This window comes from Octopus bimaculoides, chromosome 14, assembly GCF_001194135.2.
Source record: "Octopus bimaculoides isolate UCB-OBI-ISO-001 chromosome 14, ASM119413v2, whole genome shotgun sequence".
Lineage (NCBI taxonomy): Eukaryota > Metazoa > Mollusca > Cephalopoda > Octopoda > Octopodidae > Octopus > Octopus bimaculoides.
This window is the reverse complement of record NC_068994.1, coordinates 25,689,378-25,709,415: the sequence shown is the minus strand read 5'-3', so window position 1 is coordinate 25,709,415 and position 20,038 is coordinate 25,689,378. Positions and strand designations below refer to the sequence as shown.

Here is a 20,038-nt window from a genome sequence, read left to right as displayed (position 1 = left end):
GAAATAACACAAATTCTTGTGTATTTATTTTTCCAATGACCTGGTGAGATTGTAACTAGATAGAAAGATGTATATTCTTGTGTGAGCATTACTTGTACATTTTTTTTTTAAAGATAGACAAATATATGCACTTATTATACCACTTTTCCATACATCAACTGATAACTTTAAAACACAGCCACTGACTTCTGCTCCATTTTTCATACAAGATGACATTGAACATCCAACAGATACCTCATTATGCTCCAACCTCTACATGTCTCCCTCTTTCTGTTTCTTGATATGGTGTATAATGTATGTATGTACATGCTTCTGTACATGTATGTGAGACAATATCAAGTATAAATCTCAGTTGTAAGAATAGTAATTTGAGTGCAACTCAATTTTCAGCCAGACTCAAGCAAGTAGAATTATTCAACTCTAGCTAGACATGAGCTAAACAAAACAGATAAACATCAGATAAAGAGTCAAGTTTTATTTTTCATTTAAACTACACATCATACTTTGCCTCACCTCAGCATCAACCCTTAAACTCCTCTCATTCACACCATTCAGCCTTATCTCCCCTCCCCATTTACACACTCCACTCCAACTATGCCCACCACATTAACACACTTTATTTCACTCATTCTTCCCCACTCCTACATGAAAATAATCCAGTAAATCATCTCCCACACACCTCACTGATACTCTTGAGGTAGAAGCGTAACACATACATACATACAAAACACACATACAGAACTCTCATCAAAAATACAGACTGTCCAAATCCAACTCCTGTAGTCCACCCCCTCTCTAATACACCCCTCAATACTTCAGTTTCTCTTTGGAAGTTGAAGGTTGTTCAAGCTCTGTTTCATATTCAATCATCACTTTTGGTTGTCTCTTTGACATTTTCTTCTTCTTTGATGCAGAATGGTCTTCTGTTGTTGCTTGCTTGTGTTTCTTGTCTTTTGTTGCTAATGAGAATCCCATCACATTGTTGTCATTTGCAACAAGATCCCCTTCATCACTGCTTGAGTTGTAATCACTTAACCGGAGATCCTGTAAAAGATCAATTAAGACAAAATAACAAGGTTAATAGGCACAAGCGAAGCTGAGTGGTTAAGAAGTTCACAACCATTTGATATTGGGTTCAATCCTATTACAATGCTGAGAATTTTAAGCATTCTACTAGAGGCCCATAAACAGATTGCAACTGGAATAAACAGGACCAGAAAGTAATGCAATCCTGAAGTAAAAGTCAGTGCATGACCTCAGAATCCACATGAGCAATGATATATTATTCCATGTGCACATTACTAAGATAGCAACATTGTGTAGATGAATGACTGGTTGGATTCTGGGATCATTTAGAACAAGGAAAAAGGATGCTGTGCTACCCCTGTGAAAGACATGTTCACAGTTGCTTACATTACTATTTCCAACTGTGACCACTACACAAAGATTGACATAGTACAACAGAAGAGCTTCTGGGAGAGGCTAAAAGAACTGAGACTCTATTCCCAAGAGAGAAAACACGAAAGATATATATATATATATATATATATATATTATTTTGCTTAAAAGAGTTCCAACACTGTCTGTTTTTTATGTTTTATTTATATTCCTGCAGAACTAATGTGGGGTATAGAATATGGAATATACAATATATAATATAATATACAATATATAATATAAAATAAAATAAAAATGGATGGCACCATGAAATAAAGTATTGAATGTAGATGAAATATTGAGTGTTCAATATAAAGGATCAAATATATAAATATATAAATATAAATATATATATATATATATAAAGGCGACTCGAGTTTCAGGGCTATTTCCCTTCGTCATGGCCGGTATGACAATCTTTATATATATATATATACATATATGGAAGATCATAGAAGGTCTAGCTCCCAACTCTGAGAAAGAAAGCTAACCAACCACCAAGCTGGATGCTACTGCATAGTACTAAAGATGTCATCCTTTCCACCAAGAGTAAAGCCCACAACTTTCCAATTCCATGCCAAACAACGTCTGTGATCTGCAAGATGTAAATGTCACTGTTTTCAAACGACATTTCGACCAATTTTAACCTGAGGCACCAGATGAACTTACACTGTGGCAAAAAAAAAAATACAAAGAAGAGCAGCTCTATCCAACTTGCTACTTCACTAGAAACAGTTCTGGAGAAAGAGAGAGTCTCAACATGAAAACAGCCTTTAGCTGGAAACAGAAAGGTACATACATACATTATATAGATTAGTTATAGGATTCATTAAAATATAGGCACAACAACATGTAGGACACCAGAAATAGTTAAGTACAATAACATAAAATTCATAATGAGGTAAAAGAACCATAAAAGTATCATGTGTTGGTAAGATACTGTAGATGTGTAAGTATCAAATCCAATTTAAACCATAGATCCAACTCAGAGCTGGTTCTAGGTATGGTGTGAATCATCATCATCATTTCACATCTCTGAAGATTGGACAGTTTGACAGGAGCTGGCAATTCAGAATACTGCACCAATCCCTACAGTCTGCTTTGGCATAGTTTCTATGGCTGGATATTGTTATTAATGCCAACAGAGTGCACTGGGTGCTTTTTACGTGGCACCAGCAGCAGTAAGGTCAACAAGTAAATTGCAAGACCTCCCAAATGAGGGTGAAGTAGTATTGAAGGTTAGATGAAAAGTTAGAGTATGAATAGGGGGGCAGAAATGGATGTAAAGGAGATACATCCATGGCAACCTCAGCAGGGGAGAGAGAGAGAGAGGAGATAGAAAGGAGACGAATTTATACCATTTTATTAAAGCTAAAACAACCTCACATATGGCAATTAAAGAACCTACCATTGGTATGTATCAGATTGAGTAAAAAGTAAGTAATGTTTTGAAACATGAAATTCATCACAATATATTTCAACAATGCAGAAATTTTATTCATCAAAGTAAGTACCATTACAATCAACACATTTTTGCCAAGTTACAAGTTTGTTTATTCTGATAACATAGAAATCTGGAGTTCTGGGGCTGATAAACTCTTTGAACATACTCTCAGCACCAGTTTGATCTTTGAACTCCTTCTCTTGCAGGAAACCATCAAGGTGCTTGAAAAAGTGGTAGTCAGTAGGAGAAAAATCTGGGGAATAAGATGGGGTGGGGGGAGAATTTCGTAGCAAAGTTCCCTCAACTTCTAGAAGGTCATTAGTGAAATGTTTGGTCAAGCATTGTCATGAAAAATGACTAGCCCTCTTCTGTTGACCAGTCTGGGACAGAGAGGTAGAAGTTTTTCATTCATTTTGGCAATTTCATGGCAATATGTTTCTGTAGTAATGGTTTTTCCAGGTTTTAATAAATTATAGTGGATGAGTCCAGCAGTATACCATAACCTTCAAGTTTAGCGAAGACTTTCAGTACTTCATTTTGGTCCAACCACTGCAAAGAATGTTTTTTATTATTGTACAGAATCTACTCTTCATCACAAGTTACAATACAGTTGAGAAATGGATCGGTCTGGTTACGGAAAAGAAGCGATGAGCAAATTTCATATCAGCACATTTTCTCATTTTCTGATCACATGTAAATGGTTGCAGGCAGTTTTCTAACTTGATGTTCTTTTGCCAGTACTCAAATAGTTTTATGCGGATCTTTCTCAATGACGGATGGGCATCCACTATGCTCACGATCTTCAAGGTTCAGGTCTCCATTGCGAAATCGTTTGTTTCGAGCTGACCATTCACTGGTCTTTTCCTTGATATCATGAGCAGTTGAAACTGCTGTACGTCCTTTTTTGGAGTTAAATAGCAAAATTGCTCGAATATCGCACTTTGACAGTTCCATTTCAGATCATTGTAACAACAGTGAAAAAAATATTAATGCTAATTTATTGATGTACTTGGGCAAGTCTATGTCTATATAATCAGACAACTGCAAATAAATGTTTAAAAAGAATTCAAAACTCTGTCCAGTACAAATTCTTCATGGTTCAAAACGTTGCTTACTTTTACTCAACCTGATATATGACCCGACACTCCATCAGTTACAACCAGTGTTCCAATTAACTTAATCAATGGAACAGCTTGCTCATGAAATTAATGTGCAAGTGGTTGAGCACCACAGACACACATACCCTTAACCCTTTAGTGTTCAAATCAGCCGTAACCGGCCAAAATTAATTGCCCTTTATTTGTTCAAGCCGGCTGTATCCGACTGCTCTACGAAATCGCTAAAGAAATAAACAAATCACGTTATTGAATTCTCGTAGCTTTGAGATAATGCGAGATGAAGCCTTTCCCGCCTTTATTCAAGTATAAATACTTATGAAATTGTTTAGACCACATGGTTTTTTCAACGTTTGAAGAGAAGTGTGTACCTTAGTTGTTAAAAAAATGGCATCAGCAAGTAGCGATTCCAACTTTGAACGTTTTACTCTTGACGATATAGAAAATATAAAAACAAGAGTATTTTGTCTTCGGATGAATCTGATATCAATATTAGTGAAAAACTGCGAAAGGATGAGGAAGATTTTGAGAACAAAAGTGATGAAAATGATATCATAAACATGGCAACATGGTCAAAGATTACAACACCAATCGCTATTCCTGATTTCACAGAAAACACTGGTCCACAACACAACACCTCCTGACGCTCAACCATTGGACTATCTATTTTTGTTTTTACCAGAAAGTGTTTTTGAAAATGTTGCGGAGGAAACAAACAAATATGCGCAACATTTAATTTCTATTCGTGGAAGAGACGATCCACTATGGCAGCCAACTTATACTGCGGAAATGAGAACGTTTTTCACAATTAATATTATGCTTGGTGTTAAACAGCTTCCTCGACTGTATAACCACTGGAGACCTGATATAAGGTATGGCGAGCCATATATCTCAAGTATAATGTCAAAGACGAGGTATTCGAAAATATCTGAGTATTTACATTTAACTGATTTTGCTAATGCCCCCAGCAAAAACGACCCAAACTACAATCCCCTGTACGAAGTACGTACTGTAATTGATTTACTTGTTAATAATTATAAAACTGTATATCTACCTGGGAAAAATCTGTGTAGATGAAACCATGATAGGTTATAAGGGCAGAGTACATTTTCGGTAGTACATGCCTGCCAAACCCACTAAATGGGGGATCAAGGTATGAGAAGTTTGTGAATCAGAGACTGGACATTGTGTAAACTTCAATGTTTACACAGGTAAAAAATATAATGGAAACAGACCATATGGATTGGGACATGATGTAGTATGGTCTCTTACTGAACCACTTCACCATCAGCACCAACACCTCTATTTTGATCGTTTTTTTTTCTTCAGTAGCTTTGGCAGAAAATCTTCCCTGTGTAAGTACTTACACGTGCAGTATTGTTATGAGAAACTGTAAATGTTTACGCTGTGAAATTAAAACAAAATTAAAAAAACAAGGGGACATTTTACAGATGCAAAAAGAAAATTTTTTGTTACTGCTTTCAAAGAAAAAAGGTAGATTTTATTTCTGTCTTCTAATGAACAACCTGGTGTTGGTGCTGAGAGGAGACCCCTAGTGAATATTACTTATAACAAATATATGGGTGAGGTTGATAAATCCAATCAATATTGGGCATATTACCCAGTTGGTCGACCTGGGAAGAAATAGTGGAGGTACATTTTGTGGTGTTTAGTTGATTTAAATATAGTAAATTCATATATTGTATACGTAAACAGTCACAAGGTACCTCCACCATGAAAGGACTACTACCACTTGAAATTTCAGGTTGACATCGCATCTCAGTTATGTGAGGGCTTTTCTTCTAGAAAGCACAGAACTGGGAGAAGAGCAAAATTAACTGAGGTGGATGTCAACAGAGAAAATATTGACTTCCATCAAGTCGAAAAAATAAATGGGAGGAAAAAAGTTTGCAGACTGTGTTCACTGCAAAAAAGAAAAACTGCGAAAGGATATCAGATAGAGACTTCGTATATGTGTTCCTTTTGCAAAGTGCTCTTGTGTAAAGGGTGATTTGGAGAGTTTCATGATAGAAATATGTCATAACTATATAATTTTGTATATTCCTTTTCACTTTATTATAAATAATATGTGAAATTAAGAAAAACATATTAATTTTCAGTATGTAACATACACACCTGTATTCACCTTTGTCTCACCTGTTAATGACACTTTTTTATTAGATGCATTCCGTTACATAAATGAATTCAATAAATTGTATAGAAGTACATAGCCAATGGTATATTGACTAATAAAAGAGTTTTGTACTTTATTTTCAATGAAAACGTTTAAATGAAATATAGAAAAAGAATAAAATCTTTTACCGATTACACCTGTATTTTAATTAATTCAAATTAATGTACCTCATCTTGAAAAATGTAAAATTGTTGGCAGTTGACATCTGGGATAATTTTAGTAACAAATCAAACAGGTAAGATGTATTAAGTATATGAATTTTAGTGTTTATTCAAAATGTTATTGTTTTTACACCTGTTAATTAAATTTACCTGCCCATAAAAGTCAAATTTAGTCAGAAAGATCAGCTAAAATTACGTAATTATAAACCACTGGCATATAAGCACCCATTTACAAAACTTCAATTCTGTATGTAGAAAATTAACAAAGTTACAAGCAAATATTGTGGACACCCCACTTGAACCTGAATAAATCAAAATTAATGTGAACAGATAAGCATTGCATTTGACAAATTAATCTGAACACTAAAGGGTTAATGTTGTTCTGAGGTAGATTCAGCATGACAGGTACAACTCATTTTTGCCAGCTGAGTAGATTGGAGCAACAAAAAATAAAGTGTCTTCCTGGAGGATACAATGCACTGCCAGGAACCAAATTCATAGCCTTATGAGCATGAGCCAAATACCCTAACCACTAAGATGTGAGCCTTCATATAGACGTATATACATATATCTCAGTAAGTACAGATGTATCAAATTGCTTTAACCAGGTCATAAAAGTTAGAGGGAAGTTAACAGCCCAATTGATTAGGAATAGAATAAGACCAGATGACATGTAATTTGGCTTTGTGCCACAAAGGAGTACTACGGATGCCATATTTTTAGTAAGGTGACTACATGATAAATATCTGGCTAATAGTACACCATTGTACTTGGCATTCATTGACCTAAAGAAACCCTTGCTCCATGATCTTGTGGTCTCCAAGGAAGCTAAAAGTAGATGAATGACTTGTTTGAGCCATACAAGCAATGTATAAAGACACTTCAATAGAGTGAAAGTAAGCCTCGAGTACATGAATTTAATGTACAAGTAGGAGTTCACCAGGACTCGATACTCAGTCACCTACTATTCATCATCGTTCTCCAAGCCATAACAGAGACTAGCCCCTCTTGGGAACTACTATATGCTAATGGCCCTGTTCTTATCACAGAATCTGAAGCAGATTTGGAAAAGAAATTCCAGGAGTGAAAGCAAAACCTGCATTTAAAAAGCCTTAAGATTTACCTAGCAAACACCTAAGTTGTTAGCAAGAAAATGGATAGGACTCTGCTTCCATTGCTCAACATGTAGGAAAGTGCTGGAATGAATTCCATACAGTGCAAGCTATGGACACATCAGTGAAATCACAGGAAGGTTAACAGATAAACTAGTGTTTGTATATAGCAGATGTGCAAAAGAATTAGATTTTTTTTTAATATCGAAGAGGCTCCCAAGAGGTTGTAAATAGCTTCTGTTACCCAGGTGACCTAATTAGTAGTGGAGGAAGATGTTCTGAAACTATAGTTGCTAGAATATGAATAAAATGGAGTAAGTTCACAGATCTACTACTGCTGTTGACAACAAAAGGTCTCTCTCTCTCTCTCTCTCTCTCTCTCTGAGTGAAAGGCAAATTGAATGATGCTTGTGTATGAACAGCTACACCACATGATAGTGAGGTATGGTCCCTGAATGCAGAAGACATGTGAAGATGAATGTGCAACATTAGTGTGTATGCACAACAAAGTACAAAGGTGTTAAGAGTAAAATTAGGCATAAGAGAAATCAGATGTAGTGTGCAAGCAATGGTATGGTCTTGTGATACATAAGGATGAGGACAGCTGCATAAAGAAGTGCCAATTGCTCTAAGTGGATGAAACTTGCAACAACACAAAAAAAAAAAAAAAACTAGGAAAACACAAGAAAAGGAGTAATCTCAGAGAAGGACAGTCAGGATTAGCAATTGGCTGTGCTTGAGAAGACCATCAATCACAGTAGAAGTTGTATCCTAAAACCTAAATGAAGAAAACTATAAATAAGTGCCAATCACTTAAAATGGATGGAATTCACGGAAGAAAGAGATCCAGGAAGATGTAGGATGAAGTGGAGAGGGCTGATATCAAGATGTTGGGCTTCACAAAGATGACAAACAACTGAGATGTCAATATGAGGCTCTTGAGAAGACTTGTCCACCTTAGTGAAACTGAGGTCTGAAAGTACTGTGTATATTGTGCTCAACTGTTTCAGTGATGCAATGTGTGTGTGTGTGTGTGTGTGTGTGTGTGTGTGTGTGTGTGTGTGTTATAAATATATACATATATGTACATTTACATTTTATTTTTAACGTGTCTAGGCAGGTTCAGATGCCATATATGATAGTCACTGTAATATACATACAAGGAAAAAGTCTCTCTTTTATGATGGCAGTGTGTTCAGTACACTCAACTCATAGGTGCAGAGGATTCTGGGACACCAGTGTTTTGACATTGTGTATGATCAGCCAGAGGTACACTGATTGGCAGACATAAGAACCGATCAGCAAACATCTTTGTTCACTGAAAGTATAAACAAAGGTCAGCTGCTAGGCTAGGCTCAACTTGATTGATAAGACACATGTTGAAACACCAGTGTCCCAAAAATCCTCTGAACCATAGGGACAAGTATAAATTGCAATGCCAAGTTTGGTGCCAGACTTGCTAGAAGCTTCCATATGTATAGCACAAAATCTCTTGTAATGACAGAATTCTTTCAAACTCTCCTAATAGCTCAACTGTTTCAATGATGCTATAAACATAAATAACTATATATAGTACCCTCGACCTTTGAGCCTAGCCAAGCGGCTGGCTGTTGTTTATATTTTCAGCAAACAAAATGATTGCCAATCAGTGATTACCTCTGGTACTCAATAAAATAAGTACTAGTTGAACACTGGGGTTACAGCAACTAACACCCTCCTCTTAAAATTGTTGGCCATGTGCCAGTAAATTCTCAGTGACATTTCACCCTTCTTCATTTTGAGTTCAAATTCCACTGAGATTGACTACCTCTCATCATTTTGGGATTGAGTACTGGGGAGGAAGTAATTGACTAGAACACCCTTCCAAACACCAATAATCAATTATTATAATAATTATTATTTTTACTATTATTATTGAGTGAGAGAACAGTGCATGCCATCAGTAACACTAGGGTAAAATATATGAAGCCTAGTATACCTACCATGACTACCCATCTGATAAGGGTACACCAGGCACATGCATCCAGGGCTGTGGAGTCGAAACAAAAATCTTCAACTCCAATTCTGACTCCGACTCCTCTTTATGTAATTAAGTGATTGTGGTCTACATATCTGATAAAGCATTTGCATACACTTGTACTCTGAATAGGCCTATACGTTATAACTGGTTTATATTAAAGAATAAAGATATTGTGAGTCGGAGTCGGTATAGTTTTACTGACTCTGACTCCACAGCCATGCTTGCATCACAACCATATATGCACAACATGTTGATCTCATCTCAAGAAAAACAGTGCATGACTTTGCAGGTGGGGTCCAGTTAGAATTTTTATCAGGTTGAGTAGCCAATCCCACTCAAAAGGTCCCTGAAAAAGGGTTGTTTATGGATGTTGAACAAAATACCTATGTTTCCAGAGGTGACTTATTCAAACCCCAAAGAATTCCTCACAACAGATGACTATGATGCTTCTCCATTACTTCTGCTTGTGATCAGAGATGCACATATCATCAGCCACCAAGGGACATACTCAACTGGTTACGGTCAAACAACTGACAAGCAAGCCTGAGGTATTGAGCAGAATATTTGCTGTAGCCCATCTTTTATACCATGACAAAACATGTACATGATAACACTTTCAATCAGTTAAGATCATAAGCCATGTGAGCCAGTACCTGATACTGCATCAGTGCATATAATAATAATAATTATTATTATTATTATTATTATTATCATTATTATTTTTATTATTATTGTTGTTGTTGTTGCTTTGTTTTAAATGAGCTGCTCACCCACAGACCTCAAGAAACAGCAAGTTAGATGCTTTACTGCAGGAATTATTAATGAGAATGTATATTTCAAGAAAAAGAAACTAAATACTGAGAATCAAGATTTTCTTCCAAGTTTAAGATTTACAATTTTGAAAGATTTTAATAAATTCAAATATGTTCGAATTGAAAATGCTTTTCTTAAGATGTAGGCTGTACCCACAAGATCAGTCTTTGTAGTTCTGATACTTTTGTTCCCTGGTATTTTAAGAACACCATTTAGTATTATCCCCCAAAGCTCTCAGTTGTCATTCTTAGAAACCTGTTTCAAGGTCCTTGTATGTACTTAACTTTTCAAATGCTTCGCCAGAGATGTTGCAATTTGCTGGGATTCACATATCTATGAGCAAACATGTTTTGCTAATGTGATTTTTTCCCCACATTGAATAGCTTTACGAATTTGAAGACTAAAGTTCCAAAGATGCCTTATTTTCTACTATTTTGGCAGGATTATGTTCCCACAAATTCTCACATGGCAGTCCAGACTGACAGCATAAGATCTAATGCAAATACTGACTAAGTCTATCATGGTAATAAATATACTCAAGTGAAGCTAAGATAGAGTAGCAAGAGATGAGATGGTCCATTGTTTCTCTTGTTGTACTACAAAAGTGGGAGCCCTCTGTGTCTGATTTAAGTTCAGATGTAGACAGCCACTGATGGGTCATATTTGCATGAACATCAGGATCATAAGTTCTTGAAGGGTGGTTACTATGTAATGCCTTACTCTTTTGTCTATTATGCAGCTCCAAGATTCCATTTGATTTGGCTTGTACTTTTTATTTGTTTTGCTTTCACCATGAGTTCGTGTTTTATCTTTGGCCATCTTTGATTCCTTAACACATTTCTTTGCTTCATCTGATATTGAGTGAAATTTCTTGGTACTTTCATGCTTTCAAGCAAGTTCAAGCATCCAGTCATAAGTATTCTTTAGACAGGTGCCTAACACCATAGTCACTGTCTTTAGAGACAGTTGTAGCTGTGCCTGTCTATATCCACCATCCTTTTGTGAGATGCTATAGTCTGTCTACAACTACCTTTAGGTGATGCATGTAGTGAATTGTGAGAAACTTGCATATTTTTGCCTTTCATCCTTTCTGAGTCAATGAAATAAGTACCAGTTGAGCACTGGAGTCAGTATAACCAACTAGCCTCCCCTGACTCTTTACATTGCAAGTTTAAATTCTGCCTGAGGGTGGTAAATGATAAATATATTGGAAGGAAGGTAGGGATGAGTAGGTGATGACTAGAGATCAGGTAATGTTGAAGGGTGGATGTAGTGAATGGTGAACAACAAAGATGGAGGGGAGACAGATGATACATATGAGTTTGGAGAAAGTAAGGGAAGGTTGGTGTTGACTTAAAGTACAGAAAGGGGTGAGGAGAGTAAAATAGTAATAATACACACACACTTTTATGCTCCATTTATGTATGCATAATAGAGAGAGAGAGAGAAAAAAAAAGAGATTGAAGGACAGCTAAACTAAAAGAAAAACAATTGTGACAATGTGCAACAGTAGTAAACAAGTGACACAGTCATAGAGGAGGTTCCCTTCATTTCTCATCTTCTGAGAAAACCTATCTGGTCATGGGAAATATTACCTTGCTTGGAAACAGGTGAAGTTTGCCATAGAATATCTGCTTCAAAAAATTCTATCTGATCCATGCAAGCATGAAAAACTGGATTTTAAAATGGTGAAGATAAAAGTAGAGAAATAGGTTGAGGGGAAGGAGGGAGTAGGTGTATTCTTAGGAAGAGAAACTATTTTCCCTAAGACATATTTCAAGGAAGATGGGGTCAACTTCATTGACCTGACCTACAGGATGAGCTAAAGGGCATCAAGTCTCATCTCTTTCCCCTTCCCAACTCCCCTAATTAAACTGTTCTCATGATTAATTAGTAGCCACTGTTGACCTCTCTATTACTACCACTACATTTAACTGTTTGTAGAAGTGGTGATGGTGGTAGAAGTGCTGGTGAATGATTGTAGTTGTTGTTAAGAGGGGTAGGAGTGGAAATGGCGCTGGTATTATCCTCTTGATCTGAAATTGCTCTATCTATCTTATCTTAAAGATTATTTTAGTCATGGTCTCTAAGTAGTGATGCATATAAGAATGTGTCTGAGTAGGGATTTAAGTAGTGGGAAGTATGTTGACAATAGAAAGTTCAGTGTGTTTGTGATAGGATTATTATCTCCAGCCCTCTCTAATTAGAAAATAAACTAGAAGATTAGATTGTTGCCTGTCCAAATGACAGTTAACCACCATGGTGTCGACTTATTCCTTTTCCCTTTACCACATCCAATATTCTTCAGCTTCCCCAACTATGTTTTCTTGAAATTGTTAACACTGAAGTAGGAATTAGTTTTTTTTAAAAATCATTTTCCTGTATATCTGTGCATACATGTAACCACTGATCAATACCTCCACCCTACTATCATTATCAAATTTAATGACTTCCCATATAAACATGGGTTGGACTATTCTACAAAACAATATTCATGTATTCCTCTCACATTTTAGGGTCTCACATCTAAGGTACTTGAACAAACTAAACCTTATCCTGTATATATATGTGTGTATGTGTATGTGAAGCATTTCACTCAAATCTTAGAATATTTAATTACAGATCTCACTGACCAATAAATCTGTAATTACTGAAGCTGTGAAGTAATTTCTGATGGTGAGTGGAAGTGTTAAAATATTTGTGATTACATTAATATGCATATTAGGAACTACATTGTCTAATGTATCCCCCTTTATTTAAAGTGCTAACATTGAGAGAGAATTGACTGCTATTCCTAACAATTTGAGCCACTACATTGAGGTTTCTAGTTCGCAATGTAAATGGGTAAAATCTAGAATTCTTTGGTCTCTTTCTTCCACTAATACCATCCACTCTAACTGATTGTCACTTCGTGCAACTGTCCTTGACCATACATATCACATGACCAAACCAGTACAGTCTTCTCTCTTGTGCACTACATTTAATTCTTCTTATGCCTTACTTTTCTCTCAATACACTGGAACTTTGTTGTACATGTACACACACATATAAATAATAAGCAGAAAACAGGTGTGATACTTAAAATGCCAAAATAACTAGTAGAATCATTATGTGATCATACATTTTAACTCATAAGTGTCCTGCCAGAAATACAACAATATATGATAAAGCTCCAGATATGCACACTGTTTCCTGTTATGCAAATGATCATAGGTCACATAAATAGACAAAGCACCACATCAAAGAAGCAAAAAAAAACAAAAACATTATGCCTCTTTCAAAACCAATATGTGAGAGAAAGAGAGAGTGGAGAAAGAGACCAAAAGAAAAAAAGCTAATAAAATTGTCAAAGGAAGACCAGGAAACTGATAGAAGAAAGGTCAGTAGGGTTTAAATTAGGGGCAGTGGCGAACTGGGATAAATTATCCCAAGTGAAGTAAAAATGAAACTCTTAGGTGTTAATGAGAACTCATTAGGTGTGCTTATGCACAGGGCCCAGCAACCAGAAAATTTTCTACAATGAATTTTTCAAATGTTAAATGTTCAAATGCTTTTCGTAAAATACTGTGAAAAATGTTCCTAGAAATCCTGTCCTTACTACTTTTACTACTTTACTTTTCAAAATAAGAAGAAAAAATAATGTAAAAAAACCCAAAACATATATCTATGAAGCTAGTCATAAAATTCCCAAAGAAATTCCGTACAAAGATGAAAGAAATAATACTGAGAAAAAGCAATGTCAACAACAACAACAAAAATGATGCCAAGAACAGCAGCAACAAAATTAAAAGAATATATACACACATATTCTTGGCATTAGTATGAAAGAACAGAGTAGGCAGTTGATCACTGCTACCCAAAGTAACCACAGTGTGTGTGTCCCACACATATTTGGCATTTTTATTGAAGTGCACAGTTCACTGCCCCCCCCCCAGAATATTTATTGAAGATCCTAGTACAATAAATATACTTATATATATATACATGTGTGTGCATGCATACATATGTACATATGCTTATCTATTTGTCTGTCTAGCTATCTATGCACACACACATACACATGTATGTATATGTATACATGGGTGTGTGTGTGTGTGTGTGTGTGTGTGTGTATATATATATATATATATATATATATATATATATATATATATATATATAGGAGAGAGAAAGAGATTTTACACAAGAAATCATTCTGTTCTTAGCAACAAGTTGACTCCATATTTTCAGAAGACTGATCTCTAAGTTTGTCAGTTTTTTAGGATAACGGTAAGAAAGTTTTTATATCTTCACAGTTTAGTATTCATCATTTATTTAGTATTTAGTATTTGCAATGTAAAAAAATCCTATAATGTGAACACACCTTAAGTTGGCTTTTTGCTGTGAAGCATATGCAGTATGTTTGTTATGTTGTATAGGAGTGTTTGTGTATATCAGTTTTTTTTAGTATTTTTTATAAGTTTAGTCTAGTTCCAAACTTTTTTCCAACTTTCAGTTTTAATTTTTGATATTATATAACTGATTTCTTTTGTTAATTTATTACATATTGATTTTAAATTTGTATTATTAAAGTTCCTAGAATTGAATCTAACCAACTGATATTCTTCTCCAGTTCTTTGATTGTAATAATGAGTAGGTGTCATGAGAGTGGTGCAAGTAAAAGAAAACATTGAAAAGAACAAAAAGATATAATCAAACATCTAAAGCCAATCACATCATTTGATTTTGCTTACCTGGAACAAACAAGTTCAACAGCAAATACAGAAGATTCAGATGCATTATTTGGCACCCAGGAACAGTGACACCCAGGAATATTTGTAAGTAACTCCAAGTATTGATTTCATTGTCAAAAATGATGTAGGTTTATGGACCACATTGAGCAATGAAGAAATTTCATACTGAATTTAGAAAGGTCCTTTGCAATGTCAACACTGGGATGGACCTTTCACAACTTCAAAGCAAACCTACAAAAACCAAACTCATTCATGCTCAAGAAGTTTATTCTTCTCCACTAAAATAAATGGAGAAACCTACCCTCAGGAATGGCTAGTATATTCCTCAACAAAAGGAAAAATCTACTGCTTTGTGTGCAAACTTTTCTCAAAATTCTCTGAGAATGTTTCTTCAACTACAGCTCTAGCTTCTTCAGGATTTGGTAACTGGTCGCATCCTCAAATTATTAAGACCCATGAAAATTCAAAAAGTCATATGGACTCTTTGTTGACCTACTTAACAAGAAATTATGGTCAGATGTTTACAATAAATCTTGATGAGCAAATCAAAGCAGAACAGGATTACTGGAAGCATGTACTTCAGCAGTTTGCTGGAATTGATTTGCCAAATTTGATCCATTCTTATGTACCCACATAAATTAGTATGGAAATAAAGGATCTGGCCATTCATCATACCTATCTAAAACTATATGTGAAGAAGTTATCCAGCTAATGGATAAAAAAGTTCTTGACAAAATAGTGCAAGAAATCAAAGAAGCAGGGTATTTTAGAGTATCAGTCGATTCCCTGTACTGATTGGAAGAGCTACAGTTGATTCTTGCCTGGATGCAGTGAATTTCTTTGGTGTTGTCAATGAACTTTTTTGCTTTTTCTCAGCCACTACAAGAGGGTGGGCAGTGTTGAAAAGCTTCTTGTCACCAGAGCCAAAAGCTCTGCAACAGTTATCTGGCACAAGATTGGAAGTCATCTTATGTCAGATAACTACAACCAAGCTACAACAGCCATCAGTGAAAGTTATGCTCACATTCTTGAAGCACTGTCACATTCATGATGATGACACTGAAAAGGATGATACGAGATGAAAAGTTCAAAATCTTTTGCTGAAAATGGAAGAATTTGTGTTCATGGACAGGTTTGCTTGATCAGTTTCACAAAGTAAGTAATGTCCTTCAAAGTGCATTAAGGAGCAAGCAAAAACTACTCTACCTGATGTAGAGTACCAAACTCTCCAAAGAAGGCATAGAGTATGAAAACAACAACACAATGATGGCAGGACAACTGAGGCTTTCGATGAAATTTCTCCAAGAGATAATTTTAGGATACATTCATTTATCCTTATAATTGATGCTCTTCACTCAAATTAAGACAGAAGAGCTATTGTGTATAGGAGCATTGCTGACAATTTCTCGTTTTTAATTGATCTGCAAGCAATGAGGAAACAAATTCTCCATGGTGTCCAAACAAATAGATTCAATAAATCTTTTGAATTCAAAGAATTTATGATTTTCTTCCTTTCAAATTAAGGAGGTAATGTCAACATTAATAAATATATTTTGGGGTAATTGGTTAAAAAGTTCCCTGACCCATGACATAGATACACATCCACTACAAAGGGCATAAAACTATATACAAACCAACTCATGCATACATATACACAGTCAGCATAAACTTACAAGTACAAGTGCACAGACACATGCACACATCGACAAGAACATATATATATATATAATAATAATGTTCATCCATCAATGATGACCAAGAACATCACATGGGAGACAGGTCATTGTGTGTCTGGTTGTGGCTGATCAGCCTGATGCATGTTCGGATGCAGGTCAGGCACTGGTGGTTTGCTGGGACTGAACACCAGAAGTTGGCTATGGACTTACACAGCTCACATTTTCTTTGTGCTCCAGCAATCTTGTTCTGTTCATAAGAAGTGACACTTCTGTTGGTGCAGCTTCACCACGCAGGGCAGTCTTGTGCTTGCATTTCCCAAGTGTTGGGGCTGATCTCAAAGCACTTTGACAAGGCTTTAAGTGTATCTTTGAAGTACTTTTTCTATCCGCCTTGAGTGCACTTTCCTTCTGCCAGTTCACTGTAAAACAGTCTTTGGGGGAGTCATGTGTCAGGCATTTGAACAAGGTGGCTTGCCCACCTGACCAACACTTACCTCAGCAATGTATTGGGTAAATACTTGTCAGATCAGCTCAGGAGAGGACCTCAGTGTCTTGAACCTTGTCTTTCCAGGTGATTTTCAACAGTTTTCTCAGGCAGTTCATGTGAAAGAGATTTAACCATTTGGTGATGCGTTCATAAACTGTCCATGTCTCACAGGCATACAGTAGTGTAGGCACTAAAACTAAAGGTTGGTACACCTTTAAATTAGTGGCCATTTAATGCCTCTCCTCTACCACGCTGATTCACATAGCTGCCCGAATGCTGAGCTTCTCTTTGCAATGCATCAACTTCATCATCAATGTTCACAGATTTGGAGAGTATGCTACTGGAGTGTGTAAACTTATCAACAACATTCAGGGTTTCCCCTTTGACAGTGACAGTTGGTTCCAGATACTGCTTTTGCAGGGCAGGTTGGTGCATGACCTCTGTCTTCTGATTGTGAGGCTAAAATTGTTGCAGGCAGTGGATAAGCAGTTCATGCTCTGCTGCATTTGAATGACTGTGACAGCATTGAGTGCACAGTTATCTGCTAACAGTAAGTCACACACTAAGTCCTCTTTCACCTTAAGTCTTGGCCGGTAGTCTCAGTAGGTTGAAGTGTCTGCCATCAGTCCTAAATCTGGCGTTAATGTTGGTTTTGTCAATATTGCAGAAAGCATCCAACAACATGGCTGAGAACATCATGCTGAACAGCAGAGGTGCAAGCAACAGCTCTGTTTGAGTCCGTTAGTGACTGGGAATGCATCAGAAGAGCCTCCATTGTCCATCACTTAAGTGACCATGTGGTTGTAAAAACTGACACACCATGCTGATGAATTTGTCCAGGCAGTCAAACTTTCCCATGATCTTCCAAAGCTCCTCATGACTGATGGCTTGTGTGGATGTAAAGACCATCTCTGCCAGAGATATGTTGATATCAACTTGGGGCACACGAGCAATGGCCTCAGGGAGGTTTGTTCAGGATGTTGCTGAAATGCTCTGCCCAACTTTTCAGGATTGCATTTTTGTCAATGAGGAGAGTGATCCCATCAGCACTGAGCAGTGGTGATGTTCTGGAGGACAGTAGCCCATAGATGGTTTTTAGAGCATTGTAGAAGTGCTTGGAGTTCTAACTGTCAGCATACCTCCGTATCTCATCCATCTTGTTGCTGAACCAGGAATCTGCATCTCTCTGAGCTTTGCTAGAACCTTGCTATTAGTGGAGTTGTAGGCTAGTTGTATAGATGCATCCAGGACTATTGCAGTATTACAGCACTCTTACAATACATCCATGCACAGTGGGCAAAAGGCTTTTCATAGACTTTTGCAAATGATTTGGGCATTCTTACAAAAAGTGGACATGCAGAGTATGGGTACCTGTTTTTTTTTGACTGAAAATTTGTCAAGAATCCACTTTTGCCCTCTAAATGTCCTTTATTTACATTTTGTGGATATTTGTCCTCATCTAGTTTGTTGTTAACACAACGTTTTAGCTGATAGCCAAAACGTTGTGTTAACAACAAACCTTCATCAGGTGTCTTGAGGAAATTTCGAACCCGGGTTCTAATTCTTAAGGTATTTATCATTATTATTCAGGTCACTGCCTGAAATCGAACTCGGAATCTTGGGGTTAGTAGCCCATGCTCTTAACCACTACGCCATATCCCCGTGAGCAATTATGGTGTGAATTTTAGGGCTTATAAATTTAATATTTTCCTATCCTTCCTTAATACCAGTTCCCAAATGCTGTTCATATCTGCACTTGGTCTGCTTAGGAGGTTGCTGTGTCCTAGCATATGTGCTGCTTCTTTTAGTTTTTGTCTATTATTTCAACTTCATCCCACAGGGGGAGGTGGTCTCCATTTTTCCATACATGATCAGCTATACCCGATTTATCAATACCTCCTCGTGTCACTGCTTTGCAATGTTCCTCTACCCTTATTTTCTATAAAGTAATAAAACAGGCCTGCCCATACAGGAAGGAAGAAAATTACAAACTCTGATGTATATATTAATCTTTGTAAGCGAAAGAAATTCAATGCATCTCTTCGGTAATTTTGAAAGAAGAATGTTGTGATAGGATGGTTGAAGTCATTTGTAGCAATTTTTACAAAAAGAATACTCAAATGGTACCATTAAACTGCAAACAGAATGTTGAAATGAAAAGCTTATTGTAAGTTTTGCAGAACGGGACTTCTGAAATAAATTTGGGCTTAAATTTTATTTGTACTGGATGATGATGATTCAATATTGGTATTGTAGCAAACTCATAAGAGGCTGAGAGAGAACATAGGTTCGTTTGCCCGAACAGGAGAAATTATTGATTTCTCATTGTTAAAAATTACTGCCCATACATGAATTCTGAACTTTCATTTAAGAAATCTTTCACAAAGTACGGTTCTAGAATTTGTGTATGTGCAGTTATAAAAACCCTGATTTTTCGGGAAACTCTCCAGTGATCGTTGGACTGCCACTCAAATCCACAACACTCACTCTCAAGTGATCGTTGGACTGTCACTCAAATCCACAACATTCACCCTCTTGAGTATCGGCTAATATTTATGCCACATTCAATACTCAAATCCGACAATATTGAATTGTTGTGAACTCTAGTAGTTAGAATGAAAGATTAGTTAGTGTAAATTTTAAGTTGTAATTCTCTACGACAAAATGACTTTACTTTCTAATTGTTCTATTAATCATCATCATCATCATCATCATCATCGTTTAACGTCCGCTTTCCATGCTAGCATGGGTTGGACGATTTGACTGAGGACTGGTGAAACCGGATGGCAACACCAGGCTCCAATCTAAATTTGGTAGAGTTTCTACAGCTGGATGCCCTTCCTAAT

The 20,038-nt window shown here is 36.4% G+C and overlaps 1 protein-coding gene across 1 annotated transcript in view; it reads right to left on the bottom strand.

Annotated features, from left to right (window-relative positions):
- Nucleotides 1-460: 460 nt before the first annotated feature.
- Nucleotides 461-20,038, bottom strand: part of LOC106874548 (protein MAK16 homolog B) — a 148,871-nt gene continuing 129,293 nt past the window's right edge. Inside the window, exon 15 of the mRNA XM_052972582.1 lies at nt 461-1,044. Coding sequence (XP_052828542.1) covers nt 808-1,044 — 237 coding nt within the window. The 3' untranslated portion in view covers nt 461-807. The remainder of the gene's footprint in view (nt 1,045-20,038) is intronic.